The 24841-nt window shown below is 45.2% G+C and overlaps 1 protein-coding gene across 6 annotated transcripts in view; it reads right to left on the bottom strand.

Annotated features, from left to right (window-relative positions):
- LOC135914802 (protein 5NUC-like) overlaps positions 1 to 24298 on the bottom strand; it is a 348591-nt gene extending 324293 nt beyond the window's left edge. For all 6 annotated transcript variants that reach the window (XM_070538301.1, XM_070538303.1, XM_070538307.1 and 3 more), the window contains exon 1: positions 24265 to 24298. In XM_070538301.1, the coding sequence (XP_070394402.1) occupies positions 24265 to 24281 (17 nt within the window). In that variant the 5' untranslated portion in view covers positions 24282 to 24298. The remainder of the gene's footprint in view (positions 1 to 24264) is intronic.
- Positions 24299 to 24841: the final 543 nt, after the last annotated feature.

Raw genomic sequence — 24841 nt, 5'->3', positions numbered from 1 at the left:
GGGACCTCCTGTGCAGCACGACTAGAATTAATAATACGAACAAAAATGGCAACATGTAAAATTTACGAATAGAGGTTTTAGGAGACAAGGCATAAATGAACAGAAAACCAGCATATGAACGTATTAAACAATAACAAGGCTTTGACTTAGTCAACAAAAGGTGAAACTACAAAAATAGCTTAAGAAGAAAGAAAGTAAAAATAAATACGCGGGAGAGAAATAGAGAAACAAAGTGAAAGTTAATAATACAGCTCGTACTATACACAAATGGGAAAGTCAGAGGAAGCTAAAAGAAAATGCTTAGGTTCTGTATGAAATCTGTGAGCTTTCAGTAATTATAAAGGGAATGGTAATGTGTTCCACAGAGATAAAGCTGACAAGCGTAATGACTACTTATAGTTCGTGCGAACTAAGGGTAAAATTAAGTTAATATTTTCTGCAAATCTAGTATTATTTATATTAGTAAAGGAGGTCTTTGGTATGATGGCATATCATTGGAATGTAATTGTTTAATGCCTTAAAAATAAATATGGCCAGGTTATATTTACTAAGGTCAGTCACACTCAAAATATTGTTTACATGTAACAGCTGAGTTGCGCTAATGCTACGAGGTGAAAATGTTATTAGTCGAATAGCTCGATTCTGAATGACTTGCAACGAAGTCGGGCGACTGTTAGAGGTGTTTCCCCATGATTGAATGTTACAGTTCATATGAGAATGAACAAAAGCATAATAAAGCGACGTGAGAGTAGAAAATGGTAAAAATGCTCGTGCTTTGATTACAACGAGTATTCCGTACGGCATTTTCTTTTCAACATTAGCTATGTTAAGGGGAAATTTAAGATGGCGGTCAAATTCTACACCTAAATAGCTGCAATGATCAACTGCATTGATTAGGTGACTGTTGATGGAAATAGACTGAAGGTGCTTAGGCGATCGCTGATGTGATGCTAAGACGACATAATTGGTCCTATTATGGTTAATCTGTAGCTTGTTAATTTCACACCATGTGGAAATATTACGAGATCTTCATTGAGCTCACGTGTTAGCGCTGATATACAATTGTTAGAGGTAAATATATTAGTATCATCAGGGCACAGAATACACTTCGATGAGGAGAGGCAACTGGGCTGATAATTAATACAAATTACGTAAAGTGGAGAACCTAATATGGACCATTGCGGTACACCAATGTTAGTAGTAGCTTCTTTAGTGTAGTACCCAGAAATACTAACGACTTGTTTTCTATCTTGTAAGTAACTGTAGATTAGAAGTAGAGGAGGACCAGTTATTCCGATGGCTTCAAGTTCAGCACAAAAATTGTATGATTAATTGTGTCGAAGGCCTTCGATAAGTCAGCAAATATCGAGGCTGCAAATTTACTTTCATCAACTGCTTTTTTGTGATAATCAGTAAGATATATAAGTGCCAGATTAGTTGAAAAGCCAGAACGAAAGCCAAACTGAAAAGGGGGAAGAATACTAAATTGCCCAATTGTTTTGTTAGACGCTTTTCGATAAGTTTTTCAAAACCTTATTAAAAAAGGAAGAACGCAAATGGGTCTATAATTCCATGTAAGCGTGCTATCACCTTTTTTGAAAACGAGAATGACTCGACCACGTTTCAGTTCACGTGGAAAAACACCGGTTTTAAAAATCAGCTTATGGATAGCCGAGAGGACGCTAGCGATATGTTGCGTGATCATTTTAATATGGTAAGCGTTAATATTATCTAGACCAGCACTAATGGCTTTAAGGGTTCCTATTACAAAAATGACTTGATAAGGTGTTGTTGTAAAAAGGAAAAAACGAATGAGGTAAGCATTTAAAGGACATGCTACAGCATGAATCAGAATCAGACGTGTTATTGAAGAAAGCATCGCAAAAGCCATTTGCAATATCAAGCGGGTTAATGTATCCCATGTCATTCTGAATAATTCTCGAAATGACGTTCTGAGAGTTACGGTTTAAAAAGGTGTGTCCTAGTGTTATAACCACATCCTATAATTTTTGTTCGTTATAATTCCTCTTCACATTCCTAAGCTGTGCAGAAAGAGAGTTAGAAGATTTTTTGTAACGGGCAAGTAGTTTGGTATTGAAAGGTTGCTTCTTCTTTTTTTATAGAAATTTTCACGAGACCTCATTGTTTTCAGAAGGCTATCTGTAAGCCATGCATTTTGCGGCAATGATACCTTTATTTCTGCATTTTATTTTATTAGAGTGAGAGTTGAAGTGCGATGAAAGTGTGGTTAAAACTGCGAAAAAGATTTTTGAGGTTCGTTAGATGACGTAACTTCTGACAAGTCAGTTTTAGTTACGCTGGCAACGAGCAGCTCTGTTTCAAGTACAACTCTGTAGAATGACGTGTTAGATAAGGCTTATTGATTGCGCAAGCGTAGAACGATAGGATAGTGCTCGGTCATATTGGTGGTAACAATGCCAGCCTCAGGTGAATCTGTTAATTCGATAATGCGTGATTAATTAAGGAGCCATCAGCAATCCTAGGACAAGCAGTAGGGATAGAAATTAAACATTCATATCCAAAACTATGGAAGATGCTTGAATAACTAGATAAATTAGATGAATTAGCTTATGTGAGGTTAATGTTGATATCGCCCGTGATTATTGCATTACAATTACCGTATGAAATTTTTTCCATGGCGCACTAGTGCACAAGAAGGTGAGCGATAAATGCAGCCAAACACAAAGTTCTTGTTGCCTATACTGAAGACGGGGGAATCAAATTGAACAAACACAGATTCACAGCTAGTAATATTCAACTGCAAATCAGGTCGTCGTTTATATGGAAAGTTAGATGAGACAAATATAGCTGAACCACCGTAATAACTCGTCTCTCTGTGAGAATACTCAGAAGTGTATGAGTTAAAGCAGAATAGGTCCTTGTCATGATTACTAGGCCAGGTTTCAGACACACTTATTATTGAAAAGGTGTTATTAAGTGCCGAAAAAAGGTTCTCAATATCATCAAAATGCTTGCGGAGACTTCCAGCATTGAAGTGAATAATGGAATGGTATTCGCTCTACGTGAATTTATTCGGCGCAGATGTTGACAGGTAAGAATCCATGGTGGATGATGATGACATTTAAGAGTGAGAATACAGGCAGTTAGTTGAAAACAGAAAGGTCAGACTGATCAGCAATGCGACAAACACGGCTTTCATTTGCCTTTCTTGCCTTAATCTGAATATAATCCGTCCACAGGTGCTTCCAGTTGTTGGCTTTTTTTAGCACCAGTGCTTTAGAAAAAATGCTTTATTTTGTGGTGTCAAGGGGTCATTGAAAAATATGGGAAAGTTGTCATATTTGCCGATGTCATTCAGGCAGAGCCTTGCCTTTAGTGCCTTGCTGATAAACTCATTGTTTTTCGTTCGAGAACAGAATCCAGTAATTAAGTTTTTCTTAGCCTTACCTTTAGTAGCGACTCGATGAACAACATCAATATCAGTGGTTCCGCCACGGGACAACCAATTTTCCTGCCCACTGCCTCCAAAACTACAACACAGTCCTCGCCCTGAGTACAAGGGATACCCCTGATTTCGATGTTGTTAATGCGAGAGTGCTGGTCTAGCTCGGAGACCCTGCAGGAAAGTGAACGGTTTTCCGCTTTGACGGCCTTGCTGCTTCAGGTCGATGATTGCGCCGTGTTGGTTCACGAAGTCCATGCCGAGAATGACGTCTTGTGAACACTGTTGGATTATGACGAAGGTGACAGGGTAAGTCCGGTCATTAACGGTAATTCTTGCTGTGCAGATTCCAGTCGACGTGATGAGGTGTCCTCCAGCGGTCCCAGTTTGAGGGCCTTCCCATGCAGTCTTAACTTCCTTCAACTGGGCTGCGATGGGTCCACTCATGACGGAGTAATCGGCTCCTGTGTCTACTAAGGCGGTGAGTGCGTGGTCGTCGAGAAGCACGTAGAGGTCAGTGGTTCTTGGTCTTGCGTTACAGCTAGGTCTTGGCGTCGGATCACGGCTGTGGCTGCTACATGGCATCGTCACGGCGTCTTTCATCGGCGTATTCTTTGCTTCCAGACATCGTCGGGACGGCGGCGTGTCGTTATGTTGTCGAGGTAGTTTCTTCGGCGTCTTCGTGGGTGGCGGAGGATCTTCCTCAGTTCGATGAACAGCAACCGCACCTCCATCGGTTGCTGCTTTTAGTTGTCCGGATATCCGCTCGCTGACCGGCCCCGGGCTGGGCCAAATTATGGTCGGCGCTGCGGCGACAAGTAGCGGCTGAGTTACGGCGAACGGGACGGTCATGAATGGCTCCACTGAGTGGTAGCGAGGTAGTCAGTGATATCGTGAGGTCGTTCTTCAATCTGTGGCCGCGGCGCGTTAGCGGCAAAACCTCACAGTCCCATCTCCAGGTAAGGGCATCGGCGGTACACATTGCTGGCTTCTCCGCAGTGATAGCAGAGCGGGCTGTGGTCGGTGGCTCGCCAAATGTCCGTTTTCCTCGCGTAGGTGAGCTGGGCGACGGGTGGGCATGCTGGCGGCGGCGGCGGACGACGGAATTGCGGCGTTGCAGGGCCCTGTCGCGGTTGCAGAGGGGACCTTGACGGCGTGCGACGGCGGCGTATGTCATCGCTTCTGGCTGGGGCTGCGGTAATTGTGGTTGCAACTCAGGAACTCCAAGCGATCGGTGCACCTCTTCTTTCACGATGTCGGCGATCGGAAGGCAATACCTCGCGCAGTTCTTCGCGCATAATGGCCCTGATGGTCTCGCGCAGATCGTCCGTGGCCAGTGACTGAATTCCTACGTAGTTGGTAGAGTTCGTACGGCGGTTGAATTGCCGGTTCCACACTTCGAGTGTCTTCTCGATGCTGATGGCCTCGTGAAGGAACTCTTCTATGGTCTTCGGTGAGCCTCATATTATTGCGCCGAAACGTTCTTCCTTCACACCACGCATGAGTAGGTGGACTTTCTCCTCCGCAGGCATATCCGGGTCGGCGTGGTGGAACACACGGCTCATTTCTTCCGTAAATATGGCAACGTTCTCCTTAGATAGCTGCACTCGGGTGTCCAGCATAGCTTGACCCCTTTCCTTGCGCAAGACACCCGTAAAGGTGCCCAAGAAGGCACTACGGAACAGGTCTCATGTTTTCATGGTCAACCCCCGGTTCTCAATCCACGTTCTGGCGGCGTCTTCTAAGGCGAAGTATGCATGCCACAGCTTGTCGTTGGAGAGCCAGTTATTGTTAGTCGCGACTCGTTCGTAGGTCTCCAGCCAGGATTCCGGATCTTTGGTAGCTGCTCCATGGAAGGTGGGCGGGTCCTGAGGTTGTTGCACGATAACGGTGGACGCTGAGGCAGCCATTGGGGTTGTCTTGGCCACGACCTTCTTTTTCGTCTCTGGTAGAAATCTGTGCTCTGGGGGCAGTCCTTGCAGTCTGTGGCTAGCGAGCAGGTCTTGGGGGATGTTGGTTTTGTCCTCGCGATTCGGTCATGGATCGCGGCTTTGCGGGGGCGTTAGGTACATGAACGCACTAGAACCTCCACCAGATGTCACGTGGTAGTGACGGTGAAGAAAGCAGCGAAACTGGGAAAGACGACGCTAGCGTTCTATTGGGAACACTTGTGCCCTCGAATACAGGCTTTAATACAATTTGTATTAAAGTTATGTGCTATTGTGCTGTGCGAATAATGATTTTGTTGCGTTTATGCTTTTTTGCCCTTGTTGAATAATGCTTGGTTTACGTTAGTGTAACTGAAGTTTCCCCCTTATTCAAAGCCTTCTAGAATATATGTAAGGTCTTCATACACAAATATGTTTAAAAATACATAAATGACAAACGTTCCGAAAGGAGACACGGGGAAAAGCGAGTAGCATTCTTCTGTTCGGAGTATTAAACATTCGATTCATTAGAACTTATGCTTATGACAATGTCTGCTTGGGTGGCATCTACATGTACTAGGAAACAAGTAAATACCTGCATAATTTATAATTGCAGATGACGCCCACACTTCCTCGCTGTATCGAGCCTTGAGGAGCGGCACACAGCCGACAATAACGTGTGAACTCATGGAGTAAACTCAAGGTTGTCGTTTATTCCAGAATAAAAATTCCTTTAACCTTGTTTCACCTTGTCGGAAACATTCTTTGGGCATGCGAACATTTAGATGGCACTTCAGTATGACTATTTGCCTTCGTATGGGCATTCGTATCGCTGCAACGTAGCTTTGGTATTTTTTTAAAGCCAGGACTAGATACATAGACAAGCACCCGAAGGGTCTTTCTCTACTGTGGTATAACTATCTGGAATATTTCCCTTGTTAGCTGATATTATGTTGCAGCGATGGCGTAGAGGTGGAGCATCCGCCTCGCGTGCAAGAGGACCGTGGTTCGAATCCGGGTGCCGCGCAATTTTCCCCCGGATTGAAAAAAATACCGCGTGTTGATAAAATTGCATAAACGCGCCTGGAGTGCGCCTGATTCCGGTGACTTGAACCGGAAACGCACTCCCTCACTAGAGCTTGATACCTCGGTGCAGTACTTGGCCACAACCTTCTATATGAATACAACAATCAAGCCCCGGCCCTCACTCCCCAGCGGCTGCGAAGCAACTGACCACGCGGCGGTCAGACCTGTGACGCAGCAGGAGGTGCTAAGAATATCTGCGTCTGGACATGCTCCCATTGGAATCTGAACTTAGCCAACGTTTAACTCTTGAACATTATCTAGTAAAGCGAGTCTAGCAGTGCCATTGGAGGAATTAGCGAGATGTAATAGGGCTCAGTGAGGTTAGGAGCACAAATGAAGCATACGCATTGCTGAAAAGCGGGCACGACCTGCGCTACCAGGGTTTAGCGGAGAGACGAGAACTAGGATTCCTGATTAATAAGGATATATCTGCTAACATACAGGAACTCTATAGCATTATTGAGAGGGTGGCAGGTCTTGTTGTGAAACTTCATAAGTGCAAATTGAAGGTCGTCGAGGTCAACGCGCCTAAATCCAGTCATGACGACCCGGAAATTGAAAGCTTCTATGAAGATGTGGAATTGGCGAAAGGCAAAGTCAAAACAAAATGCACTATACTAATGAGTGACCTCAATGTCCGGTAAGGCAAGGCGCAGGCTGGAGACAAGTCAGTGGGGGAATATGGCATAGGCTATAGGAATAGCAAGGGAGAGTTATTAGTAGAGTTTGCAGAACGGAATATGGTGCGGATAATGAATACCTTCTTCCGCAAGCGGGTAACGGAAAGTGGACGTGGAGAAGCCCGAATGGCGAGTCGAGAAATGAAATTGATCTCATACTCTGCGCTAACCCTGGCATCATACAAGACGTGGACGTGCTCGGCAAGGTGCGCTGCAGTGACCATAGGAGGCAGAGATCCCGAATTAGCCTAGACATAGGGAAAATAGAAGAATTTTGGAACAAGCTACAGAACAGGTATTGGGCTTTAACTCACGAGGAGGACCTCAGTGCATAAGCAATGAACGACAATCTTATAGGCATCATTAAGGAGTGTGCAATAGAAGCCGGTGGTAACTCCGTTTGACAGGATACCAGTAAGCTATCGCAGGAGACGAAAGATCTCATCAAGAAACGCGTATGTATGACAGCCTCTAATCTTACAGCTAGAATAGAATTGGCAGAACTTTCTAAGTTTATCAGCAAGCGTCAGAAAGCTCGCATAAAAAAGTATAATATGGATAGAATTCAGCATACTCTCAGGAAAGGAAGAAGCCTAAAAGCAGTGAAGAAGAAATGACGAATAAGCAAGAATCAGATGTATGTGGTAAGAGACAAAGCCCGCAATTTCATTACTAATATGGATAAGATAGTTGAAGTGGCTGCGAAGTTCTATAGAGATTATTACAGTACCAGTGGAACGCACGACGATAATGGAAAAGGGAATAGTCTAGAGGAGCTTGACATCCCGCAAGTAACTCCGGAAGAATAAAGCCTTGGGAGCTATGCAAGGGGGGAAAGCAGCTGGGAGGATCCGGTAGCAGCAGATTTGTTGAAGGCTGGTGGGCAGATTGTTCTAGAAAAACTGGCCAGCCTGTATACGCAATGCCTCGGGACCTCGAGTGTACCGGAATCTTGGAAGAACGCCAACATAATCTTAAGCCGTAGGAAAGGGGATGCCAAAGACTTGAAAAACTATAGACCGATCAGCTTACCATCCGTTGCCCTCATAGTATTTACTAAAGTAATCACAAATGGAATCAGGAACACCTTAGACTTCTGTCAACCAAAGGACCAGGCAAGATTCCGTAAAGGCTACATAACAATATACCATATTCACACTATCAATCAGGTGATAGAGAAATGTGCAGATTATAACCAGCCCAATTATATATAGCTTTCATTGATTACGTGAAAGCGTTTGATCGAGTCGCAACCTCAGCAGTCAAGCAGGCATTACAGAGTCAGGGTGTAGACAAGCCGTATGTAAAAATATTGAAAGATATCAATAGTGGCTCCACAGCCACCGTAGCCCTCCATAAAGAAAGCAACAAAATCCCAATAAAGAAAGTCGTCAGGTAGGGAGATACGATCTCTCCAATGCTATTCACAGCGTGTTTACAAGAGGTATTCAGACACCTGGATTGGGAAGAATTGGGGATAAGTGTTAATAGAGAATACCTTAGTAACTTGCGATTCGCTGATGATATTGCCTTGCTTAGTAGCTCAGGGGACCAATTGCAATGCATGCTCACTCACCTTAAGAGGCAAACAGCAGGTTGGGTCTAAAAGTTAATCCGCAGAAAACTAAAGTAGTCTTTAACAGTCTCGGAAGAGAACAGCAGTTTACAATAGGTAGCGAGGCACTGGAAGTGGTAAGGGAATACATCTACTTAGGGCAAGTAGCGACCTCGGATCCGGATCATGTGACTGAAATAATCGGAAGAATAAGTATGAGCTGGGGTGCGCTTGGCAGGCGTTCTCAGATCATGAACAGCAGGTTGCCATTATCCCTCAAGAGAAAAGTGTATAACAGCTGCGTCTTAGCAGTACTCAACTACGGGGCAGAATCCTGGAAGTAAAAAAGGGTTCTACTTAAATTGAGGACGACCCAATGACCTATGGAAAGAAGATTGGTGGGTGTAACGTTAAGGGGATTAGAAGAGAGCAGATTGGTTGAGGGAACAAACACGAGTTAATGACATCTTAGTTGAAATCAAGAAAAGAAAAATGGGCACGGGAAGGGAATGTAATGTGGAAGCAAGATAACCGATGGTCATTAAGGGTTATAGACTGGATTCCAAGAGATGAGAATCGTAGTAGCGGGCGGCAGAAAGTTAGGTGGATGGATGAGATTAGGAAGTTAGAAGGGACAACATGGCCACAATTAGCAAATGACTGGGGTAGTTGGAGAAGTATGGGAGAGGCCTTTGCCCTGCAGTGGGCGTGGCCTGGCTGACGGTGATTATGATGATGATGATGTTAAGAGGCACAACACTGGTTTCTGTGACTAAACATGGATAAAAGTTTGATAATAAAATGACAGTCAGCGCAATTACACATGGTCACTAAAATCGACAAAGCGTTACCCTGGCGATGGCGGCACGAAAAATAACGAAATACATACATTCTGGCGCGTACATAGGTTCTAGAAACACAATAAATTTATTAGATACGCCGTAGATAAAACTACAGAATAATTTTATTCACATGTAGTTCTGTAACAAGCACATAAATCAATGTAGACGAGCAATTGCGGAACTTTCCTTTGGGCAGGTCTTGCTACGTCTTGCGGATTTCACGCTCTTTTATGATGGTGAAATGCGCACATTAAGACAAGCCCAGTGCCAAGAGGCGACTCGTTCACAGCCTATGGAACCCGCACGCAGAATGAAAAACAGGCATTTAAGCCGCCAAAGTTGAAGTACGGTGTGTTTCCGTCACCTGGGATGTTTTGCACAGCTATTGACACTTGCATGCCCACGTCAATGTAGTGGAAGTGGGCGCGCAGAAAAAAAAAAACTAACGCATTTGACAACTAATATGCGCTAGCGCGTTCTTAGCCCCTCGTTAACCTTTAAGCGTCATTTCGAAATCACTAAGCGATGATATCTGGCAGAGGAAAATAATTTTTTTTTTTCGCCACATCCCATTCGCAGTACTGAAACGCCCGAAAGCCTCCTGGGCGCATGGAAAACCCTCGGTTGCGTGAGTTAGGGGCGCAGAGGAGGAACCGGTTACGCACACCACTGAACTTGAGGTGTTTGAGTGCGAGAGGGACGGTCGGAGCAAGCCCTGCCGCCACGTCCACTTTCGGAGGCCATGGGTCACTCAAGCCAACCTGGCAACAGCTAATAGATGGCGCCACTGCATAAGAATGTGTTGGCGCTTACGACAAATAAAATAAAACTGACTTCACATGGCAATCCAGCATTTCGCCTCGCGCTCTTTGATCTTGTATCTCATAATTCGAACCTCTATTTCTGTGCTACATTAACTGCGCCTCTAAAGACTCCGGCATCACGACTTTCAGATGCGCGAGACCCCTTGAGCTCTTTCTCTGTAGGACGCGTCTGCTCGACGCTGTGTTTTTGAATAAGCACCACAGTTAACAAAATATTACCTCGAAACACTTAGTTATACGCCGGAATAGAGTAAACATTGAAAAATTATGAACTTCATTTGAGGGCATTTTCGTAAATATTGAGCTCTGTTATTATAATGCTTTAGGTTCCTAAGCAGATGGATTACTTTAGTTCCACCTTCTTTAAATGAACACATAGTTCAACAACCTAGAGGTCTAATTATTATCACAGTAGGCTGAAACTTTCTCAAGATTTTCTCAAGTGAGTCCTTTTCAAGCGAAAATGAAGCCTTATTTTATTTATTTCATTTTATTACCTTAAAGAACCCTCGATAGGGGTATTACATAAGGGTTGGGAATACATTAGTATATAATTTCTATAATACATAACGGAATACGCAAACAACAAACAACTACATTAATAATTATGGGGTTTCGCGTGCCCAAACCACTTTCTGATTACGAGGCACGCCTTAGTGGAGGACTCCGGAAACTTCGACCACCTGGGGTTCCTTAACGTGCACCCTAATCTAAGTACATGGGTGTTTTCACATTTTGCCCCCATCGAAATGCGGCCGCTGCGGCTGGGATTCAATCACGCGACCTCCGTACTCAGCAGCCCAACACCATAGCCACATAAAAGAACTGCTATATGAGCTAAAGTGTTACTTACGTCCGCGCAAATACATAACTAAAATATTACAGACTAAAATTGCAGGAGCATTAACTCTGTTCACACAAGTCATTTTCATTGTGAAAACTGCCCAGTCACACTCTCCATGAACGCAGAAGGGTTATTGGTGGCGGCGATTTGGTGGGGCAGGTTCTTCCAATGTGTAGCGGTATGGCAAAATAATGAAGCGTAGAAGGTAACAAGTACGGCATTCGAGGGCGGCCCACTTGAAAAGCATGTAGTGTACGATGAGATGTTCGGGCTGCGGGGAGGATATAGGGTGGATGATTAGGCGAGGTGTGATAAAACGTGCGGAAAAGTGAAATGGTTGCAGTGCGCCGGCGCGTACATAAAGGAAGTAAATTCAATTCTTTCTTGAAGTAAGATATCCTCACGTCATGTCAATAATTAGCATGGATGAAGCTTGCGGCGTGGTTTTGAACTTCTTCGACTGCGTTGATGAGATATGTTGGGTGTGGATTCCATATGGCGGATGCATATCCCAGTTTCGGTCGGTCGATTGACAGGCAGGCCAGCAGTTTAACAGGTTTAGGGGCAGGTTTTAGATGACGCTTTAGAAAATTCGGTGATTTATTAGCACACAAAATGGTGTTACTGACGTGTGTGCGCCATAAGTCGTTAGTAACACCTAAGGACTTTTAAGACAGCGCAGCACACACGGGAATGTTATTAATCTCTATTGGTAAGAAAATGGGTCACGCCGATGAGAAAATACTATCAAGTTGAATTTCTTAGGATTAAGTTCCATTAACCCACGGTCGCACCATTCCTGTAAATAGTTAATGTCCTCCTGAAGTATGTGCTAGTAACTGTTCGATAAATGACGCCCTCGTCTGTGAACAAACGACCGTTGCAAGACACGTGCAGGGTTAGGTCGTTGATGTATACTAAGAAGAGCATGGGTCCAAGAACAGATTCTCGCGGTACACTGGAATCCACTGTTAGGTGGTTAGATGCGTAGTTGTTATCTGTAACGAACTGAGATCGGTTTGACAAGAACGTGTCAATCCATCGAAAAATAACGGGGCTGAAGAATCGCAAGAGAAAGTTTTAGTAGTAGACATTGATGTAGTACCTTGTCGAACGCTTTTGCCAAATCCGGAAATATCGCGTTGGTTTGGAGGTTATAATTTAAATTGGCGCGAATATCCTACAGGAAAATGGCCAGTTGTATTTCGCAGGAAAAGTCTTTGCGGAGCCCATGCTGTGAAGAATGAAAATATTTGTTCGAGTCAAGAAACTTCATACGTGGAGTGCTCCATGAGATTACAGGGCACACTCTTTAAAGAAATGGGGCGATAATTAAGCGGGCGATTCCTGTCACCTGCTTTATGGATGGAAACAACCCTTCCCACCTTTCAGTCATATGGTATTGCACCAGTTCAAAGTGACTGCGAGAATAGCAAACACAGGAACACCACGGCGGCATGTTTAGTTTCGAAATAATGTTTTCCATGCCGGCTGACGATGTGACTTTAATATTGTCAAATACCGATGAGATACCATCTGGGGAAAATGTAATTCTTGGCATAACACTTGCTGCATCTGTACGCGAAAAAAGGGGGACATGGTGAGATCTCCTGTATATACCGAGACAAAATCTGCATTAAAATGGTCCGCGCACTCTTCATCGTCGACCGTTTCACCTCCTTCATTGGTAAGTGCTACACTGTGCCTTTCTTGGGGGTTTACCACCTGCCAACATTTTTTTGTGTTATTGATTAAAACTTTACAAAGGTCATCACCAAGGAATGAATATTTCGCCTTGCGGATCGCTGATAGGTATGCGGGTTCAGCAGCGCAGTATTTTTCCCATGCACACGTATTCGTCCTGCATTTTGCGGTGCGATAAATGCGTTTCTTTTTGTTTTCTAGTCTTTTTAACGCATTGTTAAACCATGGTATGCAGGGCTCTAAGCAGATATGGACAAAATAGTAGAAAGATTAGCGTGTTTAGACCGCCTGATTGGTGGCTATGGCGTTGGGGAGCTAAACCGTGGGTAGCGCCCTTGATTCTCAGCCACGGTGGTCCCATTTCGATAGCAGCCAAATGCAAAGACACTCGTGCATCTTGCATACGGTGCACGCTGAAAAACCGCACGTCGTGAAATTTTGTTTTCAGCGTCCGCAACTACGGTGCGCCTAATGTGATAACGTGGTTCCACTACGTGAAATCCCAGAATTTGTTAATGCTGAAGCATTATATGGCCCATGAGGCGGAAAATGTGGCATTGTTGGCGTGACCACACGATGTTCCACCAAGGCTACGAACCCCCTATCTTTGGTGAAAATCGCACCCACGACTTTTGCCGTTAATTAAAGCGCAGTTAATTCAGGTACAAATAATCAAGACGACTAATTAAGACACTCGAGCCCAACGCCATTGATCTAATGGTGAAGGTAATTAGGGAAGAGTTAACATATAGTTAACTAAGGCACTTCGATGGGTGACGAATTCACGACCATTGGTGGGGGTCGAACGCACGAGTTGAGGCGTTAAGGCAATGGTAATTGAGACACAGTTAATTAAGAGATATTTATTAAGATACACGTTTGAGATTTCATGACGGCATTCGAGCCCACGACCATTGGTGAGAGTTGTACTAGCGGCCTGTCGTGTTAATTAAGGGGAAGTCAATGCAGGCACAATTAATGAAGGTATACGCAATTAAGTTACTCGAACCCATGACCTTTTGTGGGAGTCGAACTCGGGAGTTTCGTGTTGATTATAACGAAGTTATGTAAGGCACATGAAGCCTCGACCTTTCGTGGAACTCAAACAAAGAACTAGGTTTCTCAAGAACTGCTCTAAAAGGACTAAACAGCATAGGCAGTGTGTGGTAGCCGCAACAGTTGGCATTATCCACATAAGGACGAGTTTAGACCCTTTGTAATGTATTTTAGGACTAACTCCTCAGCTCTAGCAGGCTAGAGAACGTTTTGTCCTCGGCCTGTTTCGAAGGGTATAGCAATAAATTATTACGATCGTTAACACCACCTCATTTACCGCATTTCTGGGCACGAGTTTTTAACCGGAGCTTTTAATCATGACTTATTAGGGCAGAAGCACAGCGAAAACAAGGACACGTGAAGATGCATAACAGATGCCACTAGTGCTAAAATAACCATTGCTGATGAACCGACATGTATGGGTGCGAATAATTGTTTTGGTATGAAAATGGAAAGAGCAGCGTCACAAAGGAAAAGCACAAAAAGAAGAATACAAAGAAAAATGTGATGGCTTCACCTCGACCTCCATCAGGAAAAAGGAAAAGCAATCTAGAGATACTTTTTCAATCGGGAGGCCATACTATATGTAGATACGGCGGGTCCTTTCGATGGTATTGTCCCAGTTGCAGTCGTAGACGAGAATATAACGTTAATAAATGGGACAACCATCAAAAGCAATGACCCGACAATAGCAGAGGATGTAGGTAACGCTCTAGCGACGACCCATCACGCCACACAATTCATGCTAACAGACTTCCAAACAGGATTCAGGAGAGACTTGCACCACTAGCGGGTCTCGATACCTTGAATACACAAGCGGACGCCAAGAATTTGGATTGGGTACTATAGGGTGTAGTGCACAACGAATGTCCGCACACTGCTGACCGGCATTTTCTCCTCCGGGAACTGCCCCTGCCTCTCCAACAACCCTGAGTAGGCAAACCTGCTAATAGCAAACGCGGACTGCCTTGGGCATCACAGATTGGTGCGACAATTCCTCCCCTCCCCGTCTCCGCTCAACAAAGGTTCTCAACAAGTCAGGAGAAATACAACTGGGAAAGTTACAGACGTTGTTTTAGAGCAAACCGCGTAAATGATATGCGATAGACCAGTCATAAGAAGCCAACAAACACTGACACCAAGGACCACATACGGGAAATTACTTGTGCTTAATAAATGAAATTAAAGAAACGATAAATTAATGGAAATTAAAGTGGATGAAAAAAAACTTGCCGCAGGTGGGAACCAAACCCACAACCTTCGCATTTCGCGAAGGTTGTGTGTTCGTGAAGTGGATGGGAAAACGGCGCCGCGGTAGCTCAATTGGTAGAGCATCGCACGCGAAATGTGAAGGTTGTGGGTTCGTTTCCCACCTGCGGCAAGTTGGTTTTTTCATCCACGTTTATTTTCATTATTTATCGTTTCTTTAATTTAATATATTAAGGACAAGTAATTTCCCCTATGTGGTCCTTGGTGTCAGTGTTTGTTGGCTTCTTATGATATGACTAATAAAAGTCGGGTCCCTCGGTTAACCCCCTTTCTTCTGGTTTATGCGATAGACCAAGGATCTTTAAACAAGGAATGTGGGTGTTGTGGAGAAAGGGTAGAGCTTTGCCGCATAGTATGGGCCTGCCGATGTAACTCAGATGCTAGATACCACAAATCAGCCAACAACTGAGAGGTTGGAGGCAACTCAGATGAGACCTCGAGAGCCGACAAGAGCTCAATGAGAGAGCACAGGCAGGAGCCTTCACCAATGGAGCTCCGGACTTGGCGCACCGACTTCGTTGAGCCTCTTCTTTAAAAGATATCAACAAAGGTTTTCATCCTCACCCCTGAGCTAGGGTCTTCACAGCGCCTGGTTAGATTAATAGCTCAAGTGAAAAGGTTCTGTACAGGTGTCTTCTGACGTTAAGATGTCTTCAGCTTTAAAATCATGGCTTCCGCTCACGAGCGCTGTTGCTCTTTCTTTCTTTGTTTATTTCAAACTGTTATACGCAGCCACAGTCGCTACAGTGGGAGGCTAAACGCTGTGAAAGAGCGCGTTCTACGTTGTACTTGTGCTCCCCAAACCACTCGTTTAAACAGCCTGTTTGTTTCTACAACACAGTGGGAAAGAGTACGCTTCATGTCCAGAGGAGCAAACAAATATGTAACAGTGTTGCCGAGTGTGGCCTCGGGCTGTACTGGCTCCTTTCATAATGTACCGGCATAGACTTGTGAGGCTATTCCCTATATACTAACAAAAAATCCTTCTACCTCATTTTTGAATTAGTGCCTTAGAAGCAGTTCTTCAAATAGCGAAGTTAAAGGCAGTCACAAAATAATGTACGCTTACTTCTTAGCGATTCTGAAAGCCGCATGTAATTCCTGATCATTATTATCAAATTTCGTCCGTTGATCCACGCAATTCCAAAACCGACCGCCGCGGGAGCGCACAAAAGGCGACCCCGGTAACCCTACAAGACCGAAACGCCCAGTGACGGCAAGCGCGCGGAAGTTTGTGCTGCCAGTCGCGACAGGTACTCATACGGCATGTTTTGCCTGGCATGCATGTGGGGAGACGTTGTTTTCACAACTCGCCTGACTAGGGCGGGGCTTCTGCGCCGCCAACTTCAGCGAGGTCACAGGTCCAGTGCACTGCAGCTTTTCTTTTTCGTTTACTTGGCTTGCGACGAGGGTTTGCCCGGCACGTCCTTGCGCGCGGTCTCGTTTGTGTTGCCCCTCCTGTGATCTGTTTGTCTATTAACTTAGTGCAAATGGCACTGACATGCCTCCAGTGAGCGATATTGTTGACGTTCAGGCACTCATTCTCACAAGACAGTTGCAGGACTTAAAACATCACGATGGCATTTGACCTGACCGCTCAAAATCGGACAACCAGTTGAAGCATCTAGAACGACGGCTGCTGCTCACGTGCAATTCCCGGTTCGTTCATCATCAACAAACTCGGTGGAGTGCAATAATTGCTGAAAGTGATACATGTCGCTGTCAAGAGAAGCACATTCGTTCGCGGACCACCTCGATCCAGGTAGAACTAAATTCGGACCGAGTACTCCTACACAATCAGTTTCAATCGCATATTTGGCATTGACCATCGTTATACCAAATACCATCGAAACGTTTCATTAGGATTGACCTCAATCGCCTATGAAAGTAGAGCAGCCTGAAGGCCGTGAACGCTGGTGCTTCACGGGTTGAAGAGTTGCACTATTTGCGTGTGATTCTCTGTGCCTGCTTGTACAGAGAACGCGGATAATTTGGGCACAGCTAATGTTGATGATACCGCTTAGAGCGGTGCAAATTTGTTCGGTTATGACTTACAATGTTCGTGCCATAAAAATGACGCAATTTCACCTTCTTATATAAACCAAATGCATGCTTCTGTCAAGATGGGTAAATCGGCGACATAATTCATTTCTTCACCTTTTGGTGTTTACCATTGCGTCTTCTTTAACGTGGGAAAATCAATTATTGGAACAGGGATCTGCTGACTCCGTATGGACGTTGAACCAATCGTTGCATTGCACATGGAGTAAACGTTGCAGCGGACAGCCTAATTAAATAATTAAAACAGAGACGCACATAAACCTGCCACAACAATATGAATACAGATCGAAGCTGTATAGCGGCCGCGCACAATAAAAAGAAAAGGAAGAGCCATCGTTCTACGCCAAATGACTTCATGAAAGTGCTCTTTTGGAATGGGCGTGTTTCCTGCATAGCGGAGGGACAATCAAAAGTTGCTGGTTCGCCTCACGTGACGATAATAAAAATATAAAAAAACGTGCTTGTCTGTTCCCATTACGTCTGACGCAGGGACGGAGTGCCGTGGCCGTCGAGGCACCCTATAAAAGGGGTTTTGAACAACGCCACCTAGGACAAGTTACACAAGCTATCAACCAGAAAAAAAAATTACTGCCGCACAAGTGACGTGTGGCGTCGCTGAAGGTGGCGTCGCAGAAGCATCACTCTAGAGGCGCTAATTGTGAAAGCAACGTTTCCCAAGCATGTGCGAATGTGTGTTTGGTCAGGATTTCCTACGGCATACTATCATTCACACGTTGCCCCAAACTTCTTTATCCGCTCACAAAAAAGTTCTTGAAGGACCGCATCTTCGTCGAGAAGTACGTCAACTTGGACACTGCGTTCTTTGGAGTATTAGTTCAGCAGCTTGAGGATGGTGTACTACTGGTGCACTACTGCGCTGGTGACTGACGCATAGAAAGACGCACTCATTATCAATATTGCGCAGATTTGGACTTCAATATAGATAAGTATGTCAGATTATGTGAAATTTTTCATATTTCTAAAAGATAGGTATGGAATAAATTGCGACGCTCTAGAACTTTTAGAAATGAAAAATTGCCTTCAGTGTAACAAAATATTTATTGAACGATTTTTTGTTAATTTATGTTTCCAGAGTAAGCTAAGAGGAGGCAAAATATTGCCGCCTCTTCGTAGAGCTCGTATGCGTAGTCACAACCTTTTAATAAGAAAAATCTGTAAAAAAACTATATGGCACAACTGCACTAACTGAATAGGAGCTACGGAAATTGCTCCATTGTGAACCAGGCGGGCGCGCAAACGTGAAGCATCTAACAATTTGTTCCCCTTCGTCGATATTCCGTTTTTTTCAAGGTCAGGCATTATTTCATGATAGACGTCCACTGTTACATTTCAATAATAAACGACCTAATTAGCTCACGCAGCTAAATGAGCGACTTTGGCCATCGATTTGAAAAGAAATGAAACGAGTAATTCTCATTATTGTCACGTGGTAGTGATGTTAAAAAATACAGTAGCAACATTGAAAGACAAAACTAGCTTTTATTGGGTGAACCTGAGCCCACAAAGACAGGCTAAACTTAAAGCACAACGACAGCGCCGAACACAGTCGGCGATCGTCGAAAATCTGATCAGTGGGTAAAGCGCGTCGGTTTTTATAGATCAGTCATCGAATGTTCCAGAGTAACCGCTGGGACCCGCGTGTCTTTCACAAAGTTCTGCACTATTCGCGCCGCACATACATGCAATCAGATTACACTAGTTACGGGGAAAGACAGCGGATGGAACCATCGATAACATTCCAGAAATTTCTTTTAGATGCAGGCGCGTCCTGCGCTGTGCGATAACATTTGTTAGATGGTGAGAAGTGGTCGCCCGATAAACATAAAGAAGTACACGTGTCATTACCCCCCTCTTCAAAAGCATCATCCCGATGCTACAATTATAAGAGAGCGAAACACAAAAGGACACTTATTAAACAAAATTGACAAAACAACGAAAAGAAACAAAGTCGAAAAGTCAGTTGCGCGAAGTCCTAAAGTTCATTAACGTTGGTAGTATGGCATGATTCGCACAACGTGGACTATTTCAGGGCGTGAGCGGCGCCGCAGTGATAGCGAAATGCCATCTGGCACGACCTCATAGTCCATTGCGGGAATACGTCGGATGATCTTGTACGGTCTGAAATAGCGATGCAAGAGCTTCTCGCTCAGTCCTCATCGGCGTATAGGGATCCAAAACCAAACACGGTCACCGGGCTGGTACTCGACGAAGCGTCGTCGGAGGTCGTAGTGTCGGCTGTCGGTCCTCTGTTGGTTCTTGATCCGTAGGTGGGCGAGCTTTCGCGCTTCTTTGGCGCGCTGGAGATAGGTCGCGACGTCAAGATACTCTTCGTCGGTGACGTGCGGCAGCATGGTGTCGAGCGTCGTCATCGGGTTGCTGCCGTAAGCCAGCTTAAATGGCGTGATCTGTGTTGTTTCTTGCACCGCCGTGTTGTAAGCAGAGGTTACGTACGGCAGGACCGTGTCCAAAGTCTTGTGCTCGCCGTCGACGTTCATTGCTAGCATGTCGGCGAGGGTTTTAGTCAGGCGCTCAGTAAGACCGTTCGTCGGCGGGTTGTAGGCGGTTGTCCTCCTGTGGCTTGTGTGGCTATACTGCAAAGTGGGTTGGGTTAGCTCTGCTGTAAACGCTGTTCCTCTGTCAGTGATGATGAATTCTGGGGCACCATGTCACAGCAGAATGTTCTCGACGAAAAATTTTGCCACTTCGGCTGCGCTGTCTTTCGGTAGAGCTTTAGTTTCAGCGAAGCGCGTGAGATAGTCCGTCGCCACGACGATCCACTTATTTCCTGAATTTGACGCCGGAAACGGTCCCTACAAATCTAACCCGATCTGCTGAAACGGTCGGCAAGGAGGTTTGATCGGCTCTAATAATCCTGCTGGCCTTGTCGGTGGTGTCTTGCGTCGCTGACAGTCTCGGCATGTCTTGACGTACCGGGCGACGTCGGCGGTCAGACGCTGCCAGTAATACCTTTCCTGCATCCTCGACAGCGTTCAGAAGAATCCGAGGTGCCCAGCGGTTGGATCGTCATGTAGGGCGTACAGTATTTCTGGAGGCAGCGCTGACGGAACAACAAGAAGGTAGCTGGCGTGGACTGGTGAGAAGTTCTTTACGAGCAGGTTGTTTTGCAATGTGAACGAAGATAATACGCGCAAATGCCCTAGGTACTACGTCGGTGTTCCCTTCCATATATTCTACGAGGCTTTGCAGCTCCGGGTCTGCGCGTTGCTGTTTAGTGAAGTCTTCTGCGCTTATTATTCCAAGGAAGGCGTCGTCATCGTCGTCGTCTTTCGGCGGGAGATCGATGGGGGCGCTTGATAAGCAATTGGCGTCAGAGTGTTTCCTTCCGGACTTGTATATTACCGTAACGTTATGTTCTTTCAGTCTGAGGCTCCACCTCGCCAGCCATCCTGAAGGGTATTTTAGGTCAGCTAGCCAACACAACGCGTGATGGTCGCTGACGACTTTGAATGGCCTGCAATATAGGTAAGGGTGGAATTTTGCTGTAACCCAAATGAAGGCGAGGCATTCCTTTTCAGTCGTAGAATAATTGCCTTCCGCTTCTGACAGCGACCGGCTAGCATAAGATATCACCCGTTCATGTCCGTCTTTCTTCTGGACAAGGACGGCACCGTGGCCTAGGCTACTGGCGTCAGTGTGGATTTCGGTATCGGCGTCTTGGTCGAAATGTGCAAGTACCAGCGGTGACTGCATGCGTCGTTGTAGCTCTTGAAATGCGCCTGCCTGCGGCGTTTGCCACTTAAACTCGACATCAGATTTGGTAAGATGCGTTAGCGGCCTGGCGATGCGTGAAAAATCCTTGACAAAGCTCCTGTAGTAGGCTCACATGGCAAGAAATCTAGGCGCTGCCTTCTTGTTGATGGGTGGCGGGAACTGTGCGATGGCAGCTGTCTTTTGCGGGTCTGGACGGACACCAGATGTGCTCATTACGTGGCCTAGGAACAGAAGCTCATCGTAAGCGAAGCGGCAGTTTTCTGGCTTCAGAGTGAGCCCTGATGATTTGATGGCCTCAAGTACTGTCGCAAGCCGCCTAAGCTGATGGAAATTTCCGGTGAAGACGACGACATCGTCCAAGTAAGCAAGACAGGTCTGCCACTTCAGTCCTGCTAACACCGTGCCCATGACGCGCTGGAACGTTGCAGGCGCCGAGCACAGTCCGAATGGCATGACCTTGAACTCGTAGAGGCCGTCTGGCGTGATGAAGGCAGTCTTTTCACGATCTCTCTCGTCGACTTCTATATGCCAGTAGCCAGACTTGAGGTCCATCGACGAGAAGTATTTAGCGTTGCAGAGCCTATCCAATGCGTCGTCTATCCGTGGAAGGTGGCATATGTCTTTCTTCGTGATCTTGTTGAGTAGACGATAATCGACGCAGAAACGCAGGGTTCCATCCTTTTTCTTCACCAGGACAACAGGAGATGCCCACGAGCTTCTCGACGGCTGGATGATGACGTCGCGGAGCATTTCGTCGACTTGTTGCCTAATAGCTTCACGTTCTCACGTCAAAACTTGGTAAGGGCTGTGGTGGAGGTGCTTTTCGTTCATGTAGCGGACCCCCCCGACAAGCCGTGATCCAAGCCCGGACCGCAAAGAGAGCACCAACGTAGTCCCGGACCATCGAGCAAGCCGTCGTCTACAACTGCTGCCCCCGGAGCACGGACTTCTACCTGAGAAGACCAAAAATATCTATCTATCTATCTATCTATCTATCTATCTATCTATCTATCTATCTATCTATCTATCTATCTATCTATCTATCTATCTATCTATCTATCTATCTATCTATCTATCTATCTATCTATCTATCTATCTATCTATCTATCTATCTAATCTATCTATCTATCTATCTATCTATCCATCATCTATCTATCTATCTATCTATCTATCTATCTATCTATCTATCTATCTATCTATCTATCTATCTATCTATCAACTGTCTATCTATCTATCTGTCTATCTATCTATCTATCTATCTATCTATCTATCTATCTATCTATCTATCTATCTATCTATCTATCTATCTATCAACTATCTATCTATCTATCTATCTATCTATCTATCTATCTATCTATGTATCTATCTATCTATCTATCTATCTAGCCCGGCCTCTTCCGCCAACCAAGTAGCCCAAGTTATCTGTTTCATTGGGGCACCACTTAGGTGCTCCTGGCGTGATGCCGTCGTGGTCGGTCCATTGACATCATTGCAGATACGTGAGCGCCCTCTCGTCAATACGCTATCGTCACGCCTTATAACACACTGAGTTGCCCAGGTTGCGCGATTGTTTGGGCCAAAAGTATCTGTTCGGGTTTGTGATGCCGTCGAGGTCATTCCATCTTCATTCCAGCTTCGTAATGCGACTTTCGTCACGCCGTCGCCATTGCGCCATCGTGGTCACACCGTCGTCTTCATGCCATCGTCACGGTGTCTTTTTATCATTTCCATCCCTTCAGAAACGCCATCTCATTGCCGTTGCAGCTCCTTCGTCGTTCTATCGACGCTAATCTTTATTCGTCGTTCTATTTTATTCATACAGTCGTCATTCAATCGTGGTTATACCATTCTTGTAATTTCGTCATCGTCAGACAGTCGTTATCACGCATCCGCTGCCAGGCCGTTGTGCGTGTACCGTCGTGGTCATGCTCTTGTGGTTACAACAGCTTCGTCATCCGACCCTTGCCATGCCGTCATCGTCACGCCAGTGTCGCCATACAGTTTCATGGAACAGTCATCACACCCTCATTTTCATCATAGACTCTTTATCCAGTGGTCCTAATGCCACTGTCCCGCTATCATCATCATTGCGTCGTCGTTTTATAATCGCCGTCCAGCACTTGTCATAGCGTGGTCGCGATGCAGTCGTGGTCATTACATCGTCATCATTGGAACTTCGACATATGACTCGCGTCGTGCCATTACCGCAAGCCATCGTAGTCACACAGTCGACGTCCCACCATTGTAATCATACCAGTGTCGTCACGGCGTTCTTTCACAATTTTCATCACATCAGCAACGTCAGCCCATTGTCATCGTCCCACCTTCGTCAATCCATCGGCGTCATTCGTTGGACTTCATTCTATCGCAATCATGCTGTAATCTTTCACTCGTGATTATGCAGCAGTTGTGAGCCCACCGTTATCATATAGACGCTATCATACATCTGTTGCCATACCATCGTCGTCATTTCAGCTTCTTCATGAGGTTAAAAATATTTGATTATGAGGTTTTACACGCCAACACCACGTTCTGATTATGAGGCACGCCGTAGTGGGGGACCCCAGAAACTTGGAACACTTGGACTTCTTTAATCCGCGCCTAAATCTACGTACGCGGGTATTTCGCATTTCGCCGCCATCGAAATGCAGCAGCCGTGGCAGGGATTGAATCCCGCGACCTCGTGCTTAGCAGCCCAACGCCCTATCCACTAAGCCAACACGGAGACACCCGCTTGTCCCAGTCATAACGCCACCTCCGTCTCATTGACCTCATGTCGCCGTCATCATACTGTTGTTGCACCATCGTCATAATTTAAGAATCGACATCTCATTGTAGTCATGTCGTTGTCATAATAGTGCCTTTTTGTTTTACCGATATCTTTCATTCACCATTTCATCATCATTGCATCGGCGTCGTGGAGTCCTCGTCACGCCGACATGCCGGTCAACTTTGGCAAACAAGTGCCATAGTAAAGTGGGATGAAAGGGAGTGTCTGGCTTTTAGCCAACGAAGCGAAAGTCTCAGAAAAACAACGACGCATCGAAAATAACCTAACTACAGGAATGCGGTTAGTCGCAACATTGCTGGATTACTGTTCTCATTACTGTCAGCAGTCACCGGGAAATGAGCTCCCCCTTCTTTTTAATATTAACGACCTCAGCTCAACAGCTAAGCTAGTATCAGAGGTACAGCGGAGGAAGTCTTCAAAATTTAGGCCGAAGGTTCTTACACTTACCACTGCGGTGAAACCATGTTCTTTTGACATCTTCTTCTTCTGCTTCTGCGCAGGCATTCTGGCGTGCCATACAAGCCAGAATCTGTCTTCACTAAATTTTATGCCTATTGGTATGTTTCATCTATCAAAAACTCAGGAAGATTGTGGGCAGACTAGTAACAGTAACTTATTAAATGTTGTCCTACAACTTCTTGGTCCCCTTTGAGTTCCTGTTAGGAAGAACCTCAAGAGCGATTATGCAGGGCGTTTAGGGCAACTCTCTATTACGCTGGACACTAAAGAATATGGTTGTGCTTAACGTAGGTTTAACTGTGTAACCAGCTTAGTACTATAGGTTCTTCAAACAGATAACGAAATTGTCCGACGTCCTCGTTACTTGGACACTCGGCGGAAACATTTCCATGTGAAATTAGAAATTTATGACTTGAAATGCCAGTAATTATTAATCATAAGGAACGCGGAAAACAAGAGGAAAGACAAGGAATGGTACACAAACTTTTTCTGTTAGAATTCCTGATTTCATAACAGGCTTCTTGGCCTAATACCTGGCGTTAACATTCGCTCTGCCAAACTAAGT

This window comes from Dermacentor albipictus, chromosome 5, assembly GCF_038994185.2.
Source record: "Dermacentor albipictus isolate Rhodes 1998 colony chromosome 5, USDA_Dalb.pri_finalv2, whole genome shotgun sequence".
Taxonomy (NCBI): domain Eukaryota; kingdom Metazoa; phylum Arthropoda; class Arachnida; order Ixodida; family Ixodidae; genus Dermacentor; species Dermacentor albipictus.
This window is presented reverse-complemented; position numbering and strand designations above follow the sequence as displayed.